Consider the following 18,566-nt stretch of genomic DNA (forward strand, 5'->3'; position numbering starts at 1 on the left):
ATGCATTCTACTCTGTGACAGAGCGAGTTATGCATTCTACTCTGTGACAGAGCGAGTTATGCATTCTACTCTGTGACAGAGCGAGTTATGCATTCTACTCTGTGACAGAGCGAGTTATGCATTCTACTCTGTGACAGAGCGAGTTATGCATTCTACTCTGTGACAGAGCGAGTTATGCATTCTACTCTGTGACAGAGCGAGTTATGCATTCTACTCTGTGACAGAGCGAGTTATGCATTCTACTCTGTGACAGAGCGAGTTATGCATTCTACTCTGTGACAGAGCGAGTTATGCATTCTACTCTGTGACAGAGAGAGTTATGCATTCTACTCTGTGACAGAGAGAGTTATGCATTCTACTCTGTGACAGAGAGAGTTATGAATGTACTACCAGACAGTAGAAGCCTGCTCTCTATTGAATGACAGAACCATGTTAACAATCACCTGTTTATTAGGTGGACATGATAGAGACGACACAAGGCGTCATGTGATTCAGATCAGAAGCAGCAATACAGGTCAAACACAGTGAGTTTACGTCCAAAATGGCACCCTAATAAGCCCTGTAGAGGGTTTTGCCAGGACCCATGACACTACATAGGGAATAGGCTGCACACTACATAGGGAATAGGGTGCTCATAGTGCACACTACATAGGGAATAGGCTGCCCATAGTGCACACTACATAGGGAATAGGGTACTCATAGTGCACACTACATAGGGAATAGGCTGCCCATAGTGCACACTACATAGGGAATAGGCTGCTCATAGGGAATAGGGTGCACACTACATAGGGAATAGGGTGCACACTACATAGGGAATAGGGTGCACACTAAATAGGGAATAGGGTGCTCATAGGGAATAGGGTGCACACTACATAGGGAATAGGGTGTCATAGGGAATAGGGTGCACACTACATAGGGAATAGGGTGCACACTACATAGGGAATAGGGTGCACACTACATAGGGAATAGGGTGCTCATAGGGAATAGGGTGCACACTACATAGGGAATAGGGTGTCATAGGGAATAGGGTGCACACTACATAGGGAATAGGGTGCTCATATCAGACACATCCTGTGTTTTACCTTCAATTCATTGCCTGTGTCCAAAACCCTGTCCAGCCTGTACTGAACGAAACATATCAAGCACTCGTAAGTAGACTCACCTCTTTATTTAAAACATAACTTAATACTCTCGTAGCCTATAGCTGTCTTTGTTAGTCAAGTTGCAGCACTGCTGGGCTACAGCACACCAAGATGGTAAAACACGGTATCGCAGGCGAAGTGTTGCCAACATCTGTTAACTTTCCCAAAATGTCCCGTTTGGAAGATTCACGAAATCAGGAGGGAGTAAGCAAGAAATCCAGAATCTTCCAACCGGGATTTCTGGGAATCTTGGGAAGGAACTGGATTTCTGGGACTCTTGGGAAGGAACTGGATTTCTGGGACTCTTGGGAAGGTACCCTATGCAGGTAGCATCAGGTCGTGGGCGTGGTTACTGAGTGCTGCTGACCCCTGTTTGACCTCCAGGAAACACAGACCATCGCCATGGGAACTGAAAAAAGCAACCGACAGCGTATTAGAATCCACCCCTCTCTAAATAATAGGAAACAGCCCCCATGAGTTCCCTCTCTCTATAGAAAACAACAGCCCCCCCTAAGTTCCCTCTCTCTATAGAAAACAACAACCCCCCTGAGTTCCCTCTCTCTATAGAAAACAACAACCCCCCTGAGTTCCCTCTCTCTATAGAAAACAACAACCCCCCTGAGTTCCCTCTCTCTATAGAAAACAACAGCCCCTCCTGAGTTCCCTCTCTCTATAGAAAACAGCCCTCCTGAGTTCCCTCTCTCTATAGAAAACAGCCCCCCCGAGTTCCCTCTCTCTATAGAAAACAACAACCCCCCTGAGTTCCCTCTCTCTATAGAAAACAGCCCCCCTGAGTTCCCTCTCTCTATAGAAAACAGCCCCCCTGAGTTCCCCCTCTCTATAGAAAACAACAGCCCCCCATTGGAAACAAAGTGACAAAACAGGGAGGAGCTACCATAACTAAACATCGTTCAAAACAGGGAGGGGCTACCATAACTAAACATCGTCCAAAACAGGGAGGGGCTACCATAACTAAACATCGTCCAAAACAGGGAGGGGCTACCATAACTAAACATCGTCCAAAACAGGGAGGGGCTACCATAACTAAACATCGTCCAAAACAGGGAGGGGTTACCATAACTAAACATCGTCCAAAACAGGGAGGAGCTACCATAACTAAACATCGTCCAAAACAGGGAGGAGCTACCATAACTAAACATCGTCCAAAACAGGGAGGAGCTACCATAAGTAAACATCGTCCAAAACAGGGAGGGGCTACCATAACTAAACATCGTCCAAAACAGGGAGGGGCTACCATAACTAAACATCGTCCAAAACAGGGAGGGGCTACCATAAAACATCGTCCAAAACAGGGAGGGGCTACCATAACTAAACATCGTCCAAAACAGGGAGGGGCTACCATAACTAAACATCATCCAAAAGGAGACACTAGTTGTTTTTTGCTAAATGTTTTGCTACGCGGTGCCACGAATGGATACACCTCTGGTGTCCTAACATGACTTGGGCCCGATCTCAAATCACAACCCCTAAGCACAGATCTGAGAAGAGTTGACAGGTTTAAGAAACCTGGTAATAGAGCTCCACATTGACCTCCTGATAGGCTAGGTGATATCAACATATTGCTCATACCAATTAAATCCTTTCAGATCTCCACAAGTGCATAAGGTGATTGGTTTGGGATTGGGCCAGTGTCTGTTCTCACCTGTTGTGACCAGGCAGCAGTACGATGCTGAGGGTGTTGTCAGGTAGAGATCTGAACAGCTTCCCCACGCGCCGGTCCAACTTCCTCATCGCGCACGCCACTTCCTGTTCCTCTCTTCCGGTTTCCTGCGACGACTCGTCCAGTGTCTCTCTGTCGGACCCAGTCGTCGTCGTCATAGTAACCCAGGAGCACAGGTGGGGCGGAGTCAGGGCTCTGCGAGTGCTCACCTTCCTGTCCCAGAGTTCCACAGGTGAGCTGAGGACCGCGTCCACAGTGTCAGGACTATCATACTCTGGAAAAATTTGCAAATTTTTAATAATATGATCATTAACAAACAAATTGCATTTTAAAAATCATACTTTTTATATTTCGAACAACTAAAATTCAACGGCTAAAATTAGACCCAGGTCATTGATGATGGGCGGCAGGTAGCCTAGCCGTTAGAGTATTGGGCCGGTGACTTAAAAGGTTGCTGGTTCGAATCCCTGAGCCAACAAGGGTAAGTTGCTCCAGATAAAAGCGTCTGCTAAATGACTAAAAAGTAAATAAATAAATAATAATAATAAATAATAATAATACAATAATTAAATAATTTAAATTAAAATAATAAATAATAATAATATAAATAAATAATAATAATAAATAATTAAATAATACAATTAAAATAATAAAATAATATTTAAAATAATAATAATTATTAAATAATTACAATTAATATAATAATACAATAATAATAAATAATACAATTAAAAATAATTATTAAATAATAAAAATAATAATAAAGTGAAGCTTTGACTCACTTAAGAAAGCATGCCTCCTACGTTTCTGTTTCCTAGAGTGCTTTGCAGGTAGAATTACACCCTGAACCGTTCCATACTGTCCGAAGGCCTCGCGGAGGTCCTCTTCACAGAGTCCGGCAGTCTTAGCATGGAGCCTCGCTCCAACATTGGCTTCGGCTGCTATCTCTGCTAGCATAGTTTTCACTTGGAGCAGAGTGCCATTGACTTCAACTGAGAGCTCTGCTAGCTTAGCAAATTTAGCTTTAGCATGTAGCCCAGGTCCATTCGCTTCAGCTAGCTTAGCTTTAGCATTAAGAAAAGTTCCATTGACTTTCTCTAAGAGCCCCGAATGGTTCGCTTTAGCATGTAGCCTAGCTCTATTGACCTTAGCTGGGAGTGCTGCTATGTTAGCATTTAGCCTAGTCTCATTGACTTCAGCTGCTGCATTAGCATTTAGCCCAGTCCCATTGACTTTGGCTGCAAACTGTGCTGTTTTAGCATTAGCCTTTAGCCCTGCGGCGTAGATGACGTTAGCATTTAGCGGGTCATCCTGCAGGGAACTCAGAAAGACGTCCAGATCCAACATGGACTCCTTTACAGGTCTCTGGACCTGACAGGTAGAAGAGAGAACACATATTAGATTTATATTCAGAAAAAGCATGAGCAACAAGACAGAAGGGGAGAATTACTGGAAGCAAAGGTCAGAGGGAGAAATTAGAACGAGATTATGAAAAAAGGACAGAGCGAGGGAGAAAGAGAATGGGGAGACGGACAGTGTGAAAGAGACACAGGCAGGACAGAAAAAGATTGAGAGAGGCAGAAAGCGATTGAGAGAGGCAGAAAGCGATTGAGAGACAAAGCGATTGAGAGACAAAGCAATTGAGAGAGACAGAAAGCGATTGAGAGAGACAGAAAGCGATTGAGAGAGACAGAAAGCGATTGAGAGAGACAGAAAGCGATTGAGAGAGACAGAAAGCGATTGAGAGAGAGACAGCAATTGATTGAGAGAGACAGCAATTGATTGAGAGAGACAGAAAGAGATTGAGAGAGGCAGAAAGCGATAGAGAGGCAGAAAGTGAAAAAGAGGCAGAAAAAACCCAGACAGGTACATGAAGAGGGGGTTAGGAGAGAGAAACGTAGATAAACAGAAAACGAGGGACAGATCCAGACCTTGACGATGTGTCCGCTGTGTAGCAGTGTTCCGTTGAGCATCTCGACAGCTAGCACAGCTCCCTCCAGCAGCTCAAACTCTACCTCTGCATGCACCTGCCGAGTCATCACAGGGTCAAAGGTCAAACTCACATTTATGAAGCACATATACTCATAGTAAAAGTAATCTTGATCACTAGTCACCGACTTTGATTAGTCGAATCAGGTGTTCGTGCTGGTCCGATGAAGTGGATGCTAAAGCTACTGTTTCACGAGCACAGACTGGAATATGTTCTGGGATTCATCCAATAACATTGAGGAGTTTAGCTTCATCAATAAGTGCATCGACGACAACGTCGACGTCGTCTCCAGTGACTGTAAGTACGTACCCCAACCAGAAGCCATGGATTCTAGGCAGCATCCGCATTAAGCTGAAGGCTAGAGCTGCCACTTTCAAGGAGAGGGACATTAATCCGGAGGCTTATAAGAAATTCCGCTACGACATCCGACGAGCCATCAAACAGGCAAAGCGTCAATACAGGACTAAGATCGAATCCTGCGACACCGGCTCTGATGCTTGAGGGATGTGACAGGGCTTGTAAACTATCACAGTATACAAAGCCAAACCCAGCCACGAGCTGCCCAGCGACGCAAGTTTACCAGACAAGCTAAATTGCTTCTATGCTCACTTCGAGGCAAGCAATGCTGAACCATGCATGAGAGCATCAGCTGTTCCGGACAACTGTGTGATCACGCTCTCCGTAGCCGGTGTGAGTAAGACCAAGGCCGCAGGGCCGGACGGAATACCAGGACGCATACGCTGAGTATCTGGCAGGTGTCTTCACTGACATTTTCAACCTAACCCGGTCTGTAATACCAACTTGTTTCAAGCAGACCACCATTGTCCCCGTGCCCAAAAACGCCCAGGTAACCTGCCTAAATGACTATCGCCCCGTAGCACTCACATATATAGCCATGAAATGCTTTGAAAGGCTGGTCATTGCTCATATCAACACCATCATCATCATCCCAGACACCCTGGACCCACTCCAATTCACATTACCCAACAGATACACAGATGACTCAATCTCTATTGTACTCCACACTACCCTCACCCATCTGGACAAAAGGATTACCTACCGGTATGTGAGAATGCTGTCCATTGACTACAGCTCAGCATTCAACACCACAATCACCTCCAAGCTCATCACTGAGCTCAGGACCCTGGGACTAAACACCTTCCTCTGCAACTGGATCTGGACTTACTCACAACCGCCACGCTGACCACCGACACGGGCCGGCTCTAGGCGTTAAGGGTAGGCAACAACAACATCCGCCACGCTGACCAACAACACAGGCCGGCTCTAGGCGTTAAGGGTAGGCAACAACACATCCGCCACGCTGACCACCAACACGGGCCGGCTCCAGGCGTTAAGGGTAGGCAACAACACATCCACCAGCGCTGACCACCTACACGGGCCGGCTCTAGGCGTTAAGGGTAGGCAACAACACATCCGCCACGCTGACCAACAACACGGGCCGCTCGGCTATGTGCTTAGTTCCATCATGTATTCATTGTTCACCCTACGACTGTGTGGCCGCGCACGACTCCAACACCATCATCAAATTTACCTGATGACACGACGGTGGTAGGACTGATCACCGACGACGATGAAGCAGCCTATAGGGAGGAGATCAGAGGCCTGGCCGTGTGGTGCCAGGACAACAACCTCTCCCTCAACGTCAGAAAGACAAAGGAGTTGATCGTGGACTACAGGAAATGGAGGGGTGAGCCACGCCTCCAACCACATCAATGGGGCTGTAGTGGAGCAGGTAACGGAGGGGTGAGCCACGCCTCCAACCACATCAATGGGGCTGTAGTGGAGCAGGTCGAGAGCCACCAACCACATCAATGGGGCTGTAGTGGAGCAGAAAACGGAGGGGTGAGCCACGCCTCCAACCACATCAATGGGGCTGTAGTGGAGCAGGTCGAGAGCCACCAACCAAATCAATGGGGCTGTAGTGGAGCAGGTCGAGAGCCTCCAACCACATCAATGGGGCTGTAGTGGAGCAGGTCGAGAGCCTCCAACCACATCAATGGGGCTGTAGTGGAGCAGGTCGAGAGCCTCCAACCACATCAATGGGGCTGTAGTGGAGCAGGTCGAGAGCCTCAAACCACATCAATGGGGCTGTAGTGGAGCAGGTCGAGAGCCTCCAACCACATCAATGGGTCTGTAGTGGAGCAGGTCGAGAGCCTCCAACCACATCAATGGGGCTGTAGTGGAGCAGGTCGAGAACTTCCAAGTTCCTCAGTATCCACACTACTAAGGAATGAACATGGTCCACACACACCCCACACAGTTGTGACGAGAGCACGACGGCGCCTCTTCCCCCTCAGGAGGCTGAGGAGATTTGGCATCAGATCTCCTCAGTTCTACAGCTACACCATTGAGAGCATCTATGGAGCCTCTGGGGAAAAATAAACTTGGTTTGAGCTTTGATATTGTCAAATGAGTTTTATACTCTGAAAATTACACCCCCCCCCAGTACACATTACATACACCCAGACACACACTCACACCCCCCCAGTACACATTACATACACCCAGACACACACTACACCCCAGTACACACTACATACGCCCAGACACACACACTCACACCCCCCCAGTACACACTACATACGCCCAGACACACACTACACACCAGTACACACTACACACGCCCAGACACACTCACCCCAGTACACACTACATATGCCCAGACACACACTACACCCCAGTACACACTACATACGCCCAGACACACACACTACACCCCAGTACACACTACATACGCCCAGACACACACACTACACCCCAGTACACACTACATACGCCCAGACACACACACTACACCCCAGTACACACTACATACGCCCAGACACACACTACACCCCAGTACACACTACATACGCCCAGACACACACACTACACCCCAGTACACACTACATACGCCCAGACACACACACTACACCCCAGTACACACTACATACGCCCAGACACACACACTACACCCCAGTACACACTACATACGCCCAGACACACACACTACACCCCAGTACACACTACATACGCCCAGACACACACACCACACCCCAGTACACACGCCCAGACACACACTACATATGCCCAGACGCATGCTGATGTGGTATATGGCCAATATACCACAGCTATGGGCTGTTCTTAGATTCAGCCCTTAGCTGTGGTATATTGGCCATATACCACAAACCCCGAGGTGCCTTATTGCTATTATAAACTGGTTACTAACTTAATTAGAAGGGTAAAAAATATTGGCTTTCAGCCAATCAGCATTGTGTCACTTTCTATCTATTTACCATGTTTATCTTTAACTCTGCTTTGTCGGAAAAGGACCCATAAGTCAGCATTTCACTATTAATCTACACCTGTTGTTTACAAAGCATGTGACAAATAACATGATTTGGATGGAACAAAAGCCTGTTCTGAGAAGGAGAGCTGATCTAGGATCATCTTTGCCTTTTAGGTTGCAATGAATGGACAAGGCTGATCCTAGATCAGCTCTACTGTGGTCACGAATGGACAAGGGGGACCTGATCCTAGATCAGCTCTACTGTGGTAACGAATGGACAAGGGGGACCTGATCCTAGATCAGCTCTACTGTGGTAATGAATGGACAAGGGGGACCTGATCCTAGATCAGCTCTACTGTGGTAATGAATGGACAAGGGGGACCTGATCCTAGATCAGCTCTACTGTGGTAATGAATGGACAAGGGGGACCTGATCCTAGATCAGCTCTACTATGGTAATGAATGGACAAGGGGGACCTGATCCTAGATCAGCTCTACTGTGGTAATGAATGTACCTGGTGGACCTGATCCTAGATCAGCTCTACTGTGGTAACGAATGGACAAGGGGGACCTGATCCTAGATCAGCTCTACTGTGGTAACGAATGGACAAGGGGGACCTGATCCTAGATCAGCTCTACTGTGGTAACGAATGGACAAGGGGGACCTGATCCTAGATCAGCTCTACTATGGTAACGAATGGATAAGGAGGACCTGATCCTAGATCAGCTCTACTATGGTAACGAATGGACAAGGGGGACCTGATCCTAGATCAGCTCTACTGTGGTAACGAATGGACCTGGTGGACCTGATCCTAGATCAGCTCTACTGTGGTAATGAATGGACAAGGGGGACCTGATCCTAGATCAGCTCTACTGTGGTAACGAATGGACAAGGGGGACCTGATCCTAGATCAGCTCTACTGTGGTAACGAATGGACAAGGGGGACCTGATCCTAGATCAGCTCTACTGTGGTAACGAATGGACCTGGTGGACCTGATCCTAGATCAGCTCTACTGTGGTAATGAATGGACAAGGGGGACCTGATCCTAGATCAGCTCTACTATGGTAACGAATGGACAAGGGGGACCTGATCCTAGATCAGCTCTACTGTGGTAACGAATGGACAAGGGGGACCTGATCCTAGATCAGCTCTACTGTGAGACGCTTTATGGCTTCTGATTTCTGGTCACGTACCCTCTGAGTGGCGTTCAACAGCCTGACAGCTCGTACGTTTCCACAGCTGCTGAACAGCCTCCTCACAGCCCTCTCTGTGTAGTCGCTAGGCAACGGCCCTGCAAACACCACACACATCTCTCTCAGACGCTGAGACATCTGGAACACACGACAAGACACGCACATACAAGGTTCATTTAGACAGATATGACATCAATATGTATACAGTTAGCGCCCCCTATTGGAATATATAGTCATAGCATCCAACAGGACTAGTTCAGTATACAGTTAGCACCCCCTACTGGAATATAAAGTCATAACATCCAACAGGACTAGTTCAGTATACAATTAGCGCCCCCTATTGGAATATAAAGTCATAACATCCAACAGGACTAGTTCAGTATACAGTTAGCGCCCCCTATTGGAATATAAAGTCATTACAAGTCATTATATGATAGACAGAGGTAGACAGATTCATACTGTGTGGTAGTGATAGATATGACAGACAGAGGTAGACAGATTCATACCGTGTGATAGATATGACAGACAGAGAGGTAGACAGATTCATACTGTGTGGTAGTGATAGATATGACAGATAGAGAGGTAGACAGATTCATACCGTGTGGTAGTGATAGATATGATAGACAGAGAGGTAGACAGATTCATACCGTGTGGTAGTGATAGATATGATAGACAGAGAGGTAGACAGATTCACACCGTGTGGTAGTGATAGAGAGGAAGACAGATTCATACCGTGTGGTAGTGATAGATATGACAGACAGAGAGGTAGACAGATTCATACCGTGTGATAGTGATAGATATGAAAGACAGAGAGGTAGACAGATTCATACCGTGTGGTAGTGATAGATATGGTAGACAGAGGTAGACAGATTCATACCGTGTGGTAGTGCTGGTCAGTAGAGATCATAGCCTTCAGATGGTCAGAGAAGGAAGACAACTGGACAATGCTGAACGAGTGAGAGTCTAGTCCTCTTTTAAAGGAAGACAAGACCTGGAGGAGAGAATGAGGGAGGGTTTAGGAGGTAGGGTGGAGGGTTAGGAGGGGAAGGGAGGTAGGTGGAGGGTTAGGTGGAAGGTTGAAGGGAGGGTAGGGTGGAGGTTAGGAGGGTTTACGAGGGAGGGTAAGGAGGGGTTGGAGGTAGGAGGGTTTACGAGGGAGGGGTTGGAGGTAGGAGGGGTTGAAGGGAGGGTAGGGTGGAGGTTAGGAGGGGTTGGAAGTAGGAGGGTTAGGAGGGGTTGAAGGGAGGGTAGGGTGGAGGTTAGGAGGGGTTGGAGGTAGGAGGGTTAGGCGGGGTTGGAGGTAGGAGGGGTTGAAGGGAGGTTAGGAGGGGTTGGAGGTAGGAGGGGTTGAAGGGAGGGTAGGGTGGAGGGGTTGGAGGTAGGAGGGTTAGGAGGGGTTGAGGTAGGAGGGGTTGGAGGGTAAGGTGGAGGTTAGGAGGGAGGTTAGGAGGGGTTGGAGGTAGGAGGGGTTGAAGGGAGGGTAGGAGGGAGGTTAGGAGGGGTTGGAGGTAGGAGGGGTTGAAGGGAGGGTAGGGTGGAGGTTAGGAGGGGTTGGAGGTAGGGTAGGGTAGGGTGGAGGTTAGGAGGGAGGGTAGGGTGGAGGGGTAGGAGGTAGGAGGGGTTGGAGGTAGGAGGGGTTGAGGGTTGGAGGTAGGAGGGGTTGGAGGTAGGAGGGTTAGGAGGGAGGGTAGGGTGGAGGGTTAGGAGGGAGGGTAGGGTGGAGGTTAGGAGGGGTTGGAGGTAGGAGGGGTTGAGGGTAGCAGGGGTTGGAGGTAGGAGGGGTTGGAGGTTAGGAGGGGTTGGAGGTTAGGAGGGGTTGGAGGTTAGGAGGGGTTGGAGGTTAGGAGGGGTTGGAGGAAGGAGGGGTTGGAGGTAGGAGGGGTTGGATAGGAGGGGTTGGAGGGTTAGGAGGTAGGAGGGTTAGGAGGTAGGAGGGGTTGGAGGTTAGGAGGGGTTGGAGGTTAGGAGGGGTTGGAGGTTAGGAGGGGTTGGAGGTTAGGAGGGGTTGGAGGTTAGGAGGGGTTGGAGGTTAGGAGGGGTTGGAGGTAGGAGGGGTTGGAGGTAGGAGGGGTTGGAGGTAGGATAGGAGGGGTTGGAGGTAGGAGGGTTAGGAGGTAGGGTTGAGGGTACTTTTTCATACCCCAGTGGGAATTGAACCCACAACCCTGGCATTGCAAGTGCCAACCTCTACCAACTGAGCCCCATGGGACCCCCTGACCCATCACGCGTCTCACCTCTCTGTCGGAGCTGTGCCACTGCTGATTGGACAGATCCAGGGTGTTGTCAGCACGCTTCCCTATAAACACGGCTGATTGGCCAGAACTCTTCAGGGCCTCTGCAAACCTGAGAGAGCTACAGCAGTGTTGTTACAAGAGAGAGAAATGAGAGACACTCAAACCTGAGAGAGCTACAGCAGTGTTGTTAGAGAAATGAGAGACACTCAAACCTGAGAGAGGTACAGCAATGTTGTTATGACAAGAGAGCAATGAGAGACTCTCAAACCTGACAGAGCTACAGCAATGTTGTTACTACGACTCTAGGAGCTCCGATGCTCAGATCATTTAATAACCATTTCCACAGAGGAGCTGTCTTCATCACCCTTTTCCAGGTGTTCTCCTCCCCTAGCCAGCACCTCCCCTAGCCAGCACCTCTCCTAAACACCTCTCCTAAACAGGTGTTCTACTCTGCTAGCCAGCACCTCTCCTAAACAGGTGTTCTACTCCCCTAGCCAGCACCTCTCCTAAACAGGTGTTCTACTCTGCTAGCCAGCAACTCTCCTAAACAGGTGTGTTTATTTCACCTCCAGGCTAATACAAGAGGAACCACATATGGAAAAGAGGGGAAGGGTTTGTTGGTCATACCTGTTGTTGTTGTGTGTAGATGTTGCTCTGTTGACAGGAGGCTGGTACATGGTAGGACTCACACCCCACAGCTCTTCACAATACAGCTCCACTACCTGATACAGAACACAGACTGGTTTCTGAGTCTGTGTGTGTACCTGTCGGGTCCAGTGTGTGTACCTGTCGTGGTCCAGTGTGTGTACCTGTCGTGGTCCAGTGTGTGTACCTTTCGTGGTCCAGTGTGTGTGTCGTGGTCCAGTGTGTGTACCTGTCGGGTCCAGTGTGTGTACCTGTCGGGTCCAGTGTGTGTACCTGTCGGGTCCAGTGTGTGTGTACCTGTCGTGGTCCAGTGTGTGTACCTGTCGTGGTCCAGTGTGTGTACCTGTCGTGGTCCAGTGTGTGTACCTGTCGTGGTCCAGTGTGTGTACCTGTCGTGGTCCAGTGTGTGTACCTGTCGTGGTCCAGTGTGTGTACCTGTCGTGGTCCAGTGTGTGTACCTGTCGTGGTCCAGTGTGTGTACCTGTCGTGGTCCAGTGTGTGTACCTTTCGTGGTCCAGTGTGTGTGTCGTGGTCCAGTGTGTGTACCTGTCGGGTCCAGTGTGTGTGTACCTGTCGTGGTTCAGTGTGTGTGTGTCGTGGTCTAGTGTGTGTACCTGTCGTGGTCTAGTGTGTGTACCTGTCGTGGTCTAGTGTGTGTACCTGTCGTGGTCTAGTGTGTGTACCTGTCGTGGTTCAGTGTGTGTGTGTCGTGGTCTAGTGTGTGTACCTGTCGTGGTCTAGTGTGTGTACCTGTCGTGGTCTAGTGTGTGTACCTGTCGTGGTCTAGTGTGTGTACCTGTCGTGGTCTAGTGTGTGTACCTGTCGTGGTCTAGTGTGTGTACCTGTCGTGGTCTAGTGTGTGTACCTGTCGTGGTCTAGTGTGTGTACCTGTCGTGGTCCAGTGTGTGTGTCGTACCTGTCGTGGTCCAGTGTGTGTGTCGTACCTGTCGTGGTCCAGTGTGTGTGTCGTACCTGTCGTGGTCCAGTGTGTGTGTCGTACCTGTCGTGGTCCAGTGTGTGTGTCGTACCTGTCGTGGTCCAGTGTGTGTGTCGTACCTGTCGTGGTCCAGTGTGTGTGTCGTACCTGTCGTGGTCCAGTGTGTGTGTCGTACCTGTCGTGGTCCAGTGTGTGTGTCGTACCTGTCGTGGTCCAGTGTGTGTGTCGTACCTGTCGTGGTCCAGTGTGTGTGTCGTACCTGTCGTGGTCCAGTGTGTGTGTCGTACCTGTCGTGGTCCAGTGTGTGTGTCGTACCTGTCGTGGTCCAGTGTGTGTGTCGTACCTGTCGTGGTCCAGTGTGTGTGTCGTACCTGTCGTGGTCCAGTGTGTGTGTCCGTACCTGTCGTGGTCCAGTGTGTGTGTCGTACCTGTCGTGGTCCAGTGTGTGTGTCGTACCTGTCGTGGTCCAGTGTGTGTGTCGTACCTGTCGTGGTCCAGTGTGTGTGTCGTACCTGTCGTGGTCCAGTGTGTGTGTCGTACCTGTCGTGGTCCAGTGTGTGTGTCGTACCTGTCGTGGTCCAGTGTGTGTGTCGTACCTGTCGTGGTCCAGTGTGTGTGTCGTACCTGTCGTGGTCCAGTGTGTGTGTCGTACCTGTCGTGGTCCAGTGTGTGTGTCGTACCTGTCGTGGTCCAGTGTGTGTGTCGTACCTGTCGTGGTCCAGTGTGTGTGTCGTACCTGTCGTGGTCCAGTGTGTATGAAGTACTGGGCCAGTTCCAGGGCAGCCTGGGCGTCCTCTGTGGGGTCATGACCCTTCCTCTCCTCCGTCTGGATCTGCTTCCTGTGGGTCACAAACATAAGAGTTGGGTGAAGTTGCCCCTAGACACTGATCTTGGGTCAGTTTAGCATTTCCCCCAACTAATGGGAAAGGTTAGGATTAGGGGAGGGGGAAGCTGATCCTAGATCTGTACCTATAGGGGGAACCCCCCCCACTAATAGTTAAGGTTAGGATTAGGGGAGGGGGAAGCTGATCCTAGATCTGTACCTATAGGGGAACCCCCCCCCCCACTAATAGTTAAGGTTAGGATTAGGGGAGGGGGAAGCTGATCCTAGATCTGTACCTATAGGGGGAACCCCCCCCACTAATAGTTAAGGTTAGGATTAGGGGAGGGGGAAGCTGATCCTAGATCTGTACCTATAGGGGAACCCCCCCCCACTAATAGTTAAGGTTAGGATTAGGGGAGGGGGAAGCTGATCCTAGATGTGTGTGTATGTGTTGTCAGTGTGTGTGTGTGCTGTCAGTGTGTGTCGTCAGTGTGTGTGTGTGTGTGTCGTCAGTGTGTGTGTGTGCTGTCAGTGTGTGTCGTCAGTGTGTGTGTGCTGTCAGTGTGTGTCGTCAGTGTGTGTGTGTGCTGTCAGTGTGTGTCGTCAGTGTGTGTGTCGTCAGTGTGTGTGTGTGTGTGTCGTCAGTGTGTGTGTGTTGTGAACTCACTTGAGCACGGTCTCAGCCAGCACCTTGAGTTTAAACCTCCGTCCAAACTCTCTCCTGTACAGCAGGGAGGTGTCAATCACATGGGGGTGGATCAGCTGGGAGGAGACAACACAACAGGTCAGGGGTCAGCTGAGACGAGACAACAGGTCACAGATCAGGGGTTTTGAGGTCAGGGGTCAGCTGAGACGAGACAACAGGTCACAGATCAGGGGTTTTGAGGTCAGGGGTCAGCTGAGACGAGACAACAGGTCACAGATCAGGGGTTTTGAGGTCAGGGGTCAGCTGAGACGAGACAACAGGTCACAGATCAGGGGTTTTGAGGTCAGGGGTCAGCTGAGACGAGACAACAGGTCACAGATCAGGGGTTTTGAGGTCAGGGGTCAGCTGAGACGAGACCGGATCGAATTCATTAGCGCTCACAGTAGCAAAACGCTTTTCAATGAAATACAAAAAACAAGGGTTTCTTATGACAAATTCAGGTCGGTCCCTCATCGTATTGGCCCGTTTAGTTCCTAGTAAATATGACCTATATATTCTAGATAGAAATGAATAGATTTGACATGATTCCTATTCTACCTGACAGTCATATCTGTTCTACAACATACATTTCTATCTGAACGTTCTGTAATGTTATATTCTCCTGAACAGGCCTCGGCATTGCTGCTAGCTGCCATTGCAACCACTATCGTCATGGCTACATTGGTAAACCACGGCGACTCACGTTCAGGGCCCTGAGGTCGTTCTCAAGGGAGTGGCCAACCAGGACCGCGTCCCGGGGCAACACTTTCTTGAGCTTTGATTGGACTTCTCTCAGGGTGGTGGTGATTGGCTGCAGCATTGCACGGGTGATACCAGAGAACCTATCAGGGGAGAGGAGAGGTTATGTACAGATATTGAGAAGCACACATACACACACAAACACACACACACTCCGCTTACTGTGTAAGGTAGTGTAGGATGCGGTTGGGAGGTTTGACCAGCTCGTCCAGAACACAGCTCCCTCTGCTGTCTACTAGAGAGATGCGTGTCAGCTCGTTGCCCCATTCTGTCAGACACTACACACACACACACACATATTAGACACCGAGCAATAACTAGAGAACAAAATTGAGGTTTCATCTACTGTTAATAAAATCTATGAATGAATTATATGAATATGGGATGTCACAAATGGCACCCTATTCCCTATATAGTGCACTACTTTAGACCAGGGCCCTATGGCACCCTATTCCCTATATAGTGCACTACTTTAGACCAGGGCCCTATGGCACCCTATATAGTGCACTACTTTGAACCAGAGCCCTATGGCACCCTATTCCCTATATAGTGCACTACTTTGAACCAGAGCCCTATGGCACCCTATATAGTGCACTACTTTGAACCATAGCCCTATGACTGACTACTGTCAGTCACACAGTCGTGTCCTCACCATCTCACAGTCCAGACCATAGAGAGGACTACTGTCAGTCACACGGTCGTCACTGTCTGTACACACAAAGCCCTCACTGCCAGGCATACCTGGAAAACACACCACAGAGACATGAGAGAGAGAGAGAGACCTGTGTGAGTGTCCAGTGTGTGTGTGTGTGTGTGTCCAGTGTGTGTGTGAGTGTCCAGTGTGTGTGTGTGTGAGTGTCCAGTGTGTGTGTGTGAGTGTCCAGTGTGTGTGTGTGTGTGTCCAGTGTGTGTGTGTGTGTGTGTGTGTCCAGTGTGTGTGTGTGAGTGTCCAGTGTGTGTGTGTGAGTGTCCAGTGTGAGTGTCCAGTGTGTGTGTGAGTGTCCAGTGTGTGTCTCACCGCGGACAGGGAAGTGTTTCTTGATCATCTCCTCCTGGGTGAGGAGGTATCCAGTCAGCCCTCTGGTCTCCAGACCAAACTTCCTGATCACTGGGTGCCACTGCAGACCTACACACACACACACACACACACAGAGGTACAAAACACACTCCAGAAATCAAAATCCTAACAATTAGGGCCCTGGTCTAAAGTAGTGCACTATATAGGGAATAGGGTGCCATAGGGCCCTGGTCTAAAGTAGTGCACTATATAGGGAATAGGGTGCCATTTGTGACATCCCATATTCATATAATTCATTCATAGATTTTATTAACAGTAGAGGACATTCCTCCTTGTGCCGAGAGTGGCAGATTTTTAAGTCTCAGGCAGGGCTACCCATACATACCTCCCTCTGGCTGAGCGCTCTTCTGGTCTCCTAGCGCATCGGCAGGACTGTTGTTGACAACTTCACTGCTAAATATCTCAGAAATCATGTTGCCAGGCGATGGAGTATAACTGTGTCTCTGAGGTCAGAGGGGAGGGGGGGGGGGGGAATGTCACGGTGGAATCTTATGCAATATGACTGACATAGTCTGTGTCCCAGACGTCACCCTGTTCGCTATAGAGTGCACTACTTTCTGATCCATACGGTTGTGGTCAAAGGTAGTGCACTATGTAGGGAATAGGGTGCCATAGGGTCAGGTCAAATGTAGTGCACTATGTAGGGAATAGGATGCCATAGTGTCAGGTCAAAAGTAGTGCACTATGTAGGGAATAGGGTGCCATAGGGTCAGGTCAAAAGTAGTGCACTATGTAGGGAATAGGGTGCCATTTGGTCCTTGACTTACAGAGGTGTACTTGGTGCGGAGGTGTTTAAAGTACTGGTAGTGTCTGTAGAAGTGGGCCTGGCTCAGTCCTTCTAGAAGGATCACGCTCACCCCTGACACATTCTTCTGGTGGTGGAGGCGACACCAACTGAAACAGGTACAAGACAATAACACTGATGTTGTCACTTATCGATCCACATACATATCTATCATGTTGTTGTTGTGGCACAATGTTTGCTTCAGTTCCTGTCCTGGTGTAGTGTTATTGCCTCGAGAGTCTAGACTCTGATCTAAAAATAGGTTTTGAGGTGTTTGTTGTTATTGTTGTTGTTGTAGCTAGCTAGCTAACATACCTGGGTTGTTTCAGCCCACCGGTGTTCCCCAGAGCAGCAAACTGAAGCAGTTCCGTCAGATCTTTCAACGTGACCGGTTCCTGGAGACGGTCAAACGGCAGAGAGAGCCGCGGGGGTCGGGAACCGGAACGGTGCTCAGACTCTGGAACTTTGTTACCATCTGTCTCTTTCACTCTTTTACTGCTCTCTGGTGTTGGGGAAGATTCCCTCTTTCTCTTGAGACAGACTTGTGGCTCCATGTGGTTACGGGGAGACTCAGGTTGGATGAAGGAAGGTTGTAGCTCTGAGAACAAGTTCTCATGAACGTCAGCAGCTGTGTTGGTTGGCTCGTTGTTGTGACTCAAACTGGACATGGATCCGAGTGAAGAAAGTAAATTATTGTTGAGTCAATTATATCATGCTAGCTTTGTCTACTTTTGGAAAATACCAAGTTATTTCAGAATAGGACAGGATAGTTTAGCTGGCTACTTTATTAATCCTGCTCTTATGGATTAAACCCTGTATCAGCCAATGGAGTTTTCAGAAGATACATCTAGCGATCATATCCTAGCAACAGTCCCAACCGTGACAAAATACCATGACATTTGCTTTCATAATTTATTTAATAAGTCTTCCTTATGTCGTTGACTTGTCAGTTTTTTACTGGGGATCAAAATCTACACTACTGCATCTCGACTCGGTCGACGAGAAGTGATCGTGACTTGTTTTATTTACAAAACCACAACAATCATATACATACGCAAACAATAAGTAAATACAGTATAGCATGTCCGAAATCTACTAACAAGTTACAGTGAGACTAAGTGCAAATAAAGATCAATACCTCGTAGTGGGTCAATCTGTTTTGTGAAGATTTCCTGCTTCGCCTCACACGTTTCAAGGTTTCCATGCTGCTGATCGATCATCGCTTCCTGCTCGATTTGTTTTCCCTTTCAGCCCAAACCAGTCGAGCGCAGCACAGCATTCACCGATGAGACGAGAATTTTTTTTAAAGATCACCGCGAATCCAA

At 48.8% G+C, this 18,566-nt stretch overlaps 1 protein-coding gene across 2 annotated transcripts; it reads right to left on the bottom strand.

The window, feature by feature from the left end:
- Nucleotides 1-432: 432 nt before the first annotated feature.
- On the bottom strand, nucleotides 433-18,500 carry LOC109887243 (RNA exonuclease 5). 2 transcript variants are annotated; one of them, XM_031821709.1, is made up of 18 exons: nucleotides 18,380-18,500; nucleotides 17,557-17,901; nucleotides 17,225-17,351; nucleotides 16,783-16,900; nucleotides 16,398-16,505; nucleotides 16,032-16,120; nucleotides 15,542-15,657; nucleotides 15,324-15,462; nucleotides 14,603-14,697; nucleotides 13,849-13,951; nucleotides 12,158-12,252; nucleotides 11,531-11,639; nucleotides 10,174-10,287; nucleotides 9,297-9,434; nucleotides 4,755-4,850; nucleotides 3,606-4,194; nucleotides 2,806-3,097; nucleotides 433-1,551 (listed from the first exon to the last, which is right to left on the bottom strand). In XM_031821709.1, the coding sequence occupies exons 2-18, from the start codon at nucleotides 17,793-17,795 to the stop codon at nucleotides 1,461-1,463; spliced, it is 2,658 nt and encodes an 885-aa protein (XP_031677569.1). In that variant the 5' UTR covers nucleotides 17,796-17,901; nucleotides 18,380-18,500; the 3' UTR covers nucleotides 433-1,460. The 2 variants fall into 2 exon arrangements, with proteins under 2 accessions (XP_031677569.1, XP_031677568.1); XM_031821708.1 differs by having other exon boundaries at nucleotides 11,531-11,648.
- Between the last annotated feature and the right edge of the window lie 66 nt (nucleotides 18,501-18,566).

The sequence above is a fragment of the Oncorhynchus kisutch genome, unplaced genomic scaffold (assembly GCF_002021735.2).
Source record: "Oncorhynchus kisutch isolate 150728-3 unplaced genomic scaffold, Okis_V2 scaffold4011, whole genome shotgun sequence".
Lineage (NCBI taxonomy): Eukaryota > Metazoa > Chordata > Actinopteri > Salmoniformes > Salmonidae > Oncorhynchus > Oncorhynchus kisutch.

Bases quoted from the DNA above. Each gene is read 5' to 3' on its own strand.
- LOC109887243 (XM_031821708.1), bottom strand. From the start codon at position 17,795: ATGGAGCCACAAGTCTGTCTCAAGAGAAAGAGGGAATCTTCCCCAACA. The intron at 16,121-16,397 runs GTGAGACACACA...TGTGTTTTCCAG, and splicing joins GAAACACTTCCCTGTCCGCG to GTATGCCTGGCAGTGAGGGC. The intron at 12,253-13,848 runs GTACGACACACA...GTTCTGTATCAG, and splicing joins TACACACTGGACCACGACAG to GTAGTGGAGCTGTATTGTGA.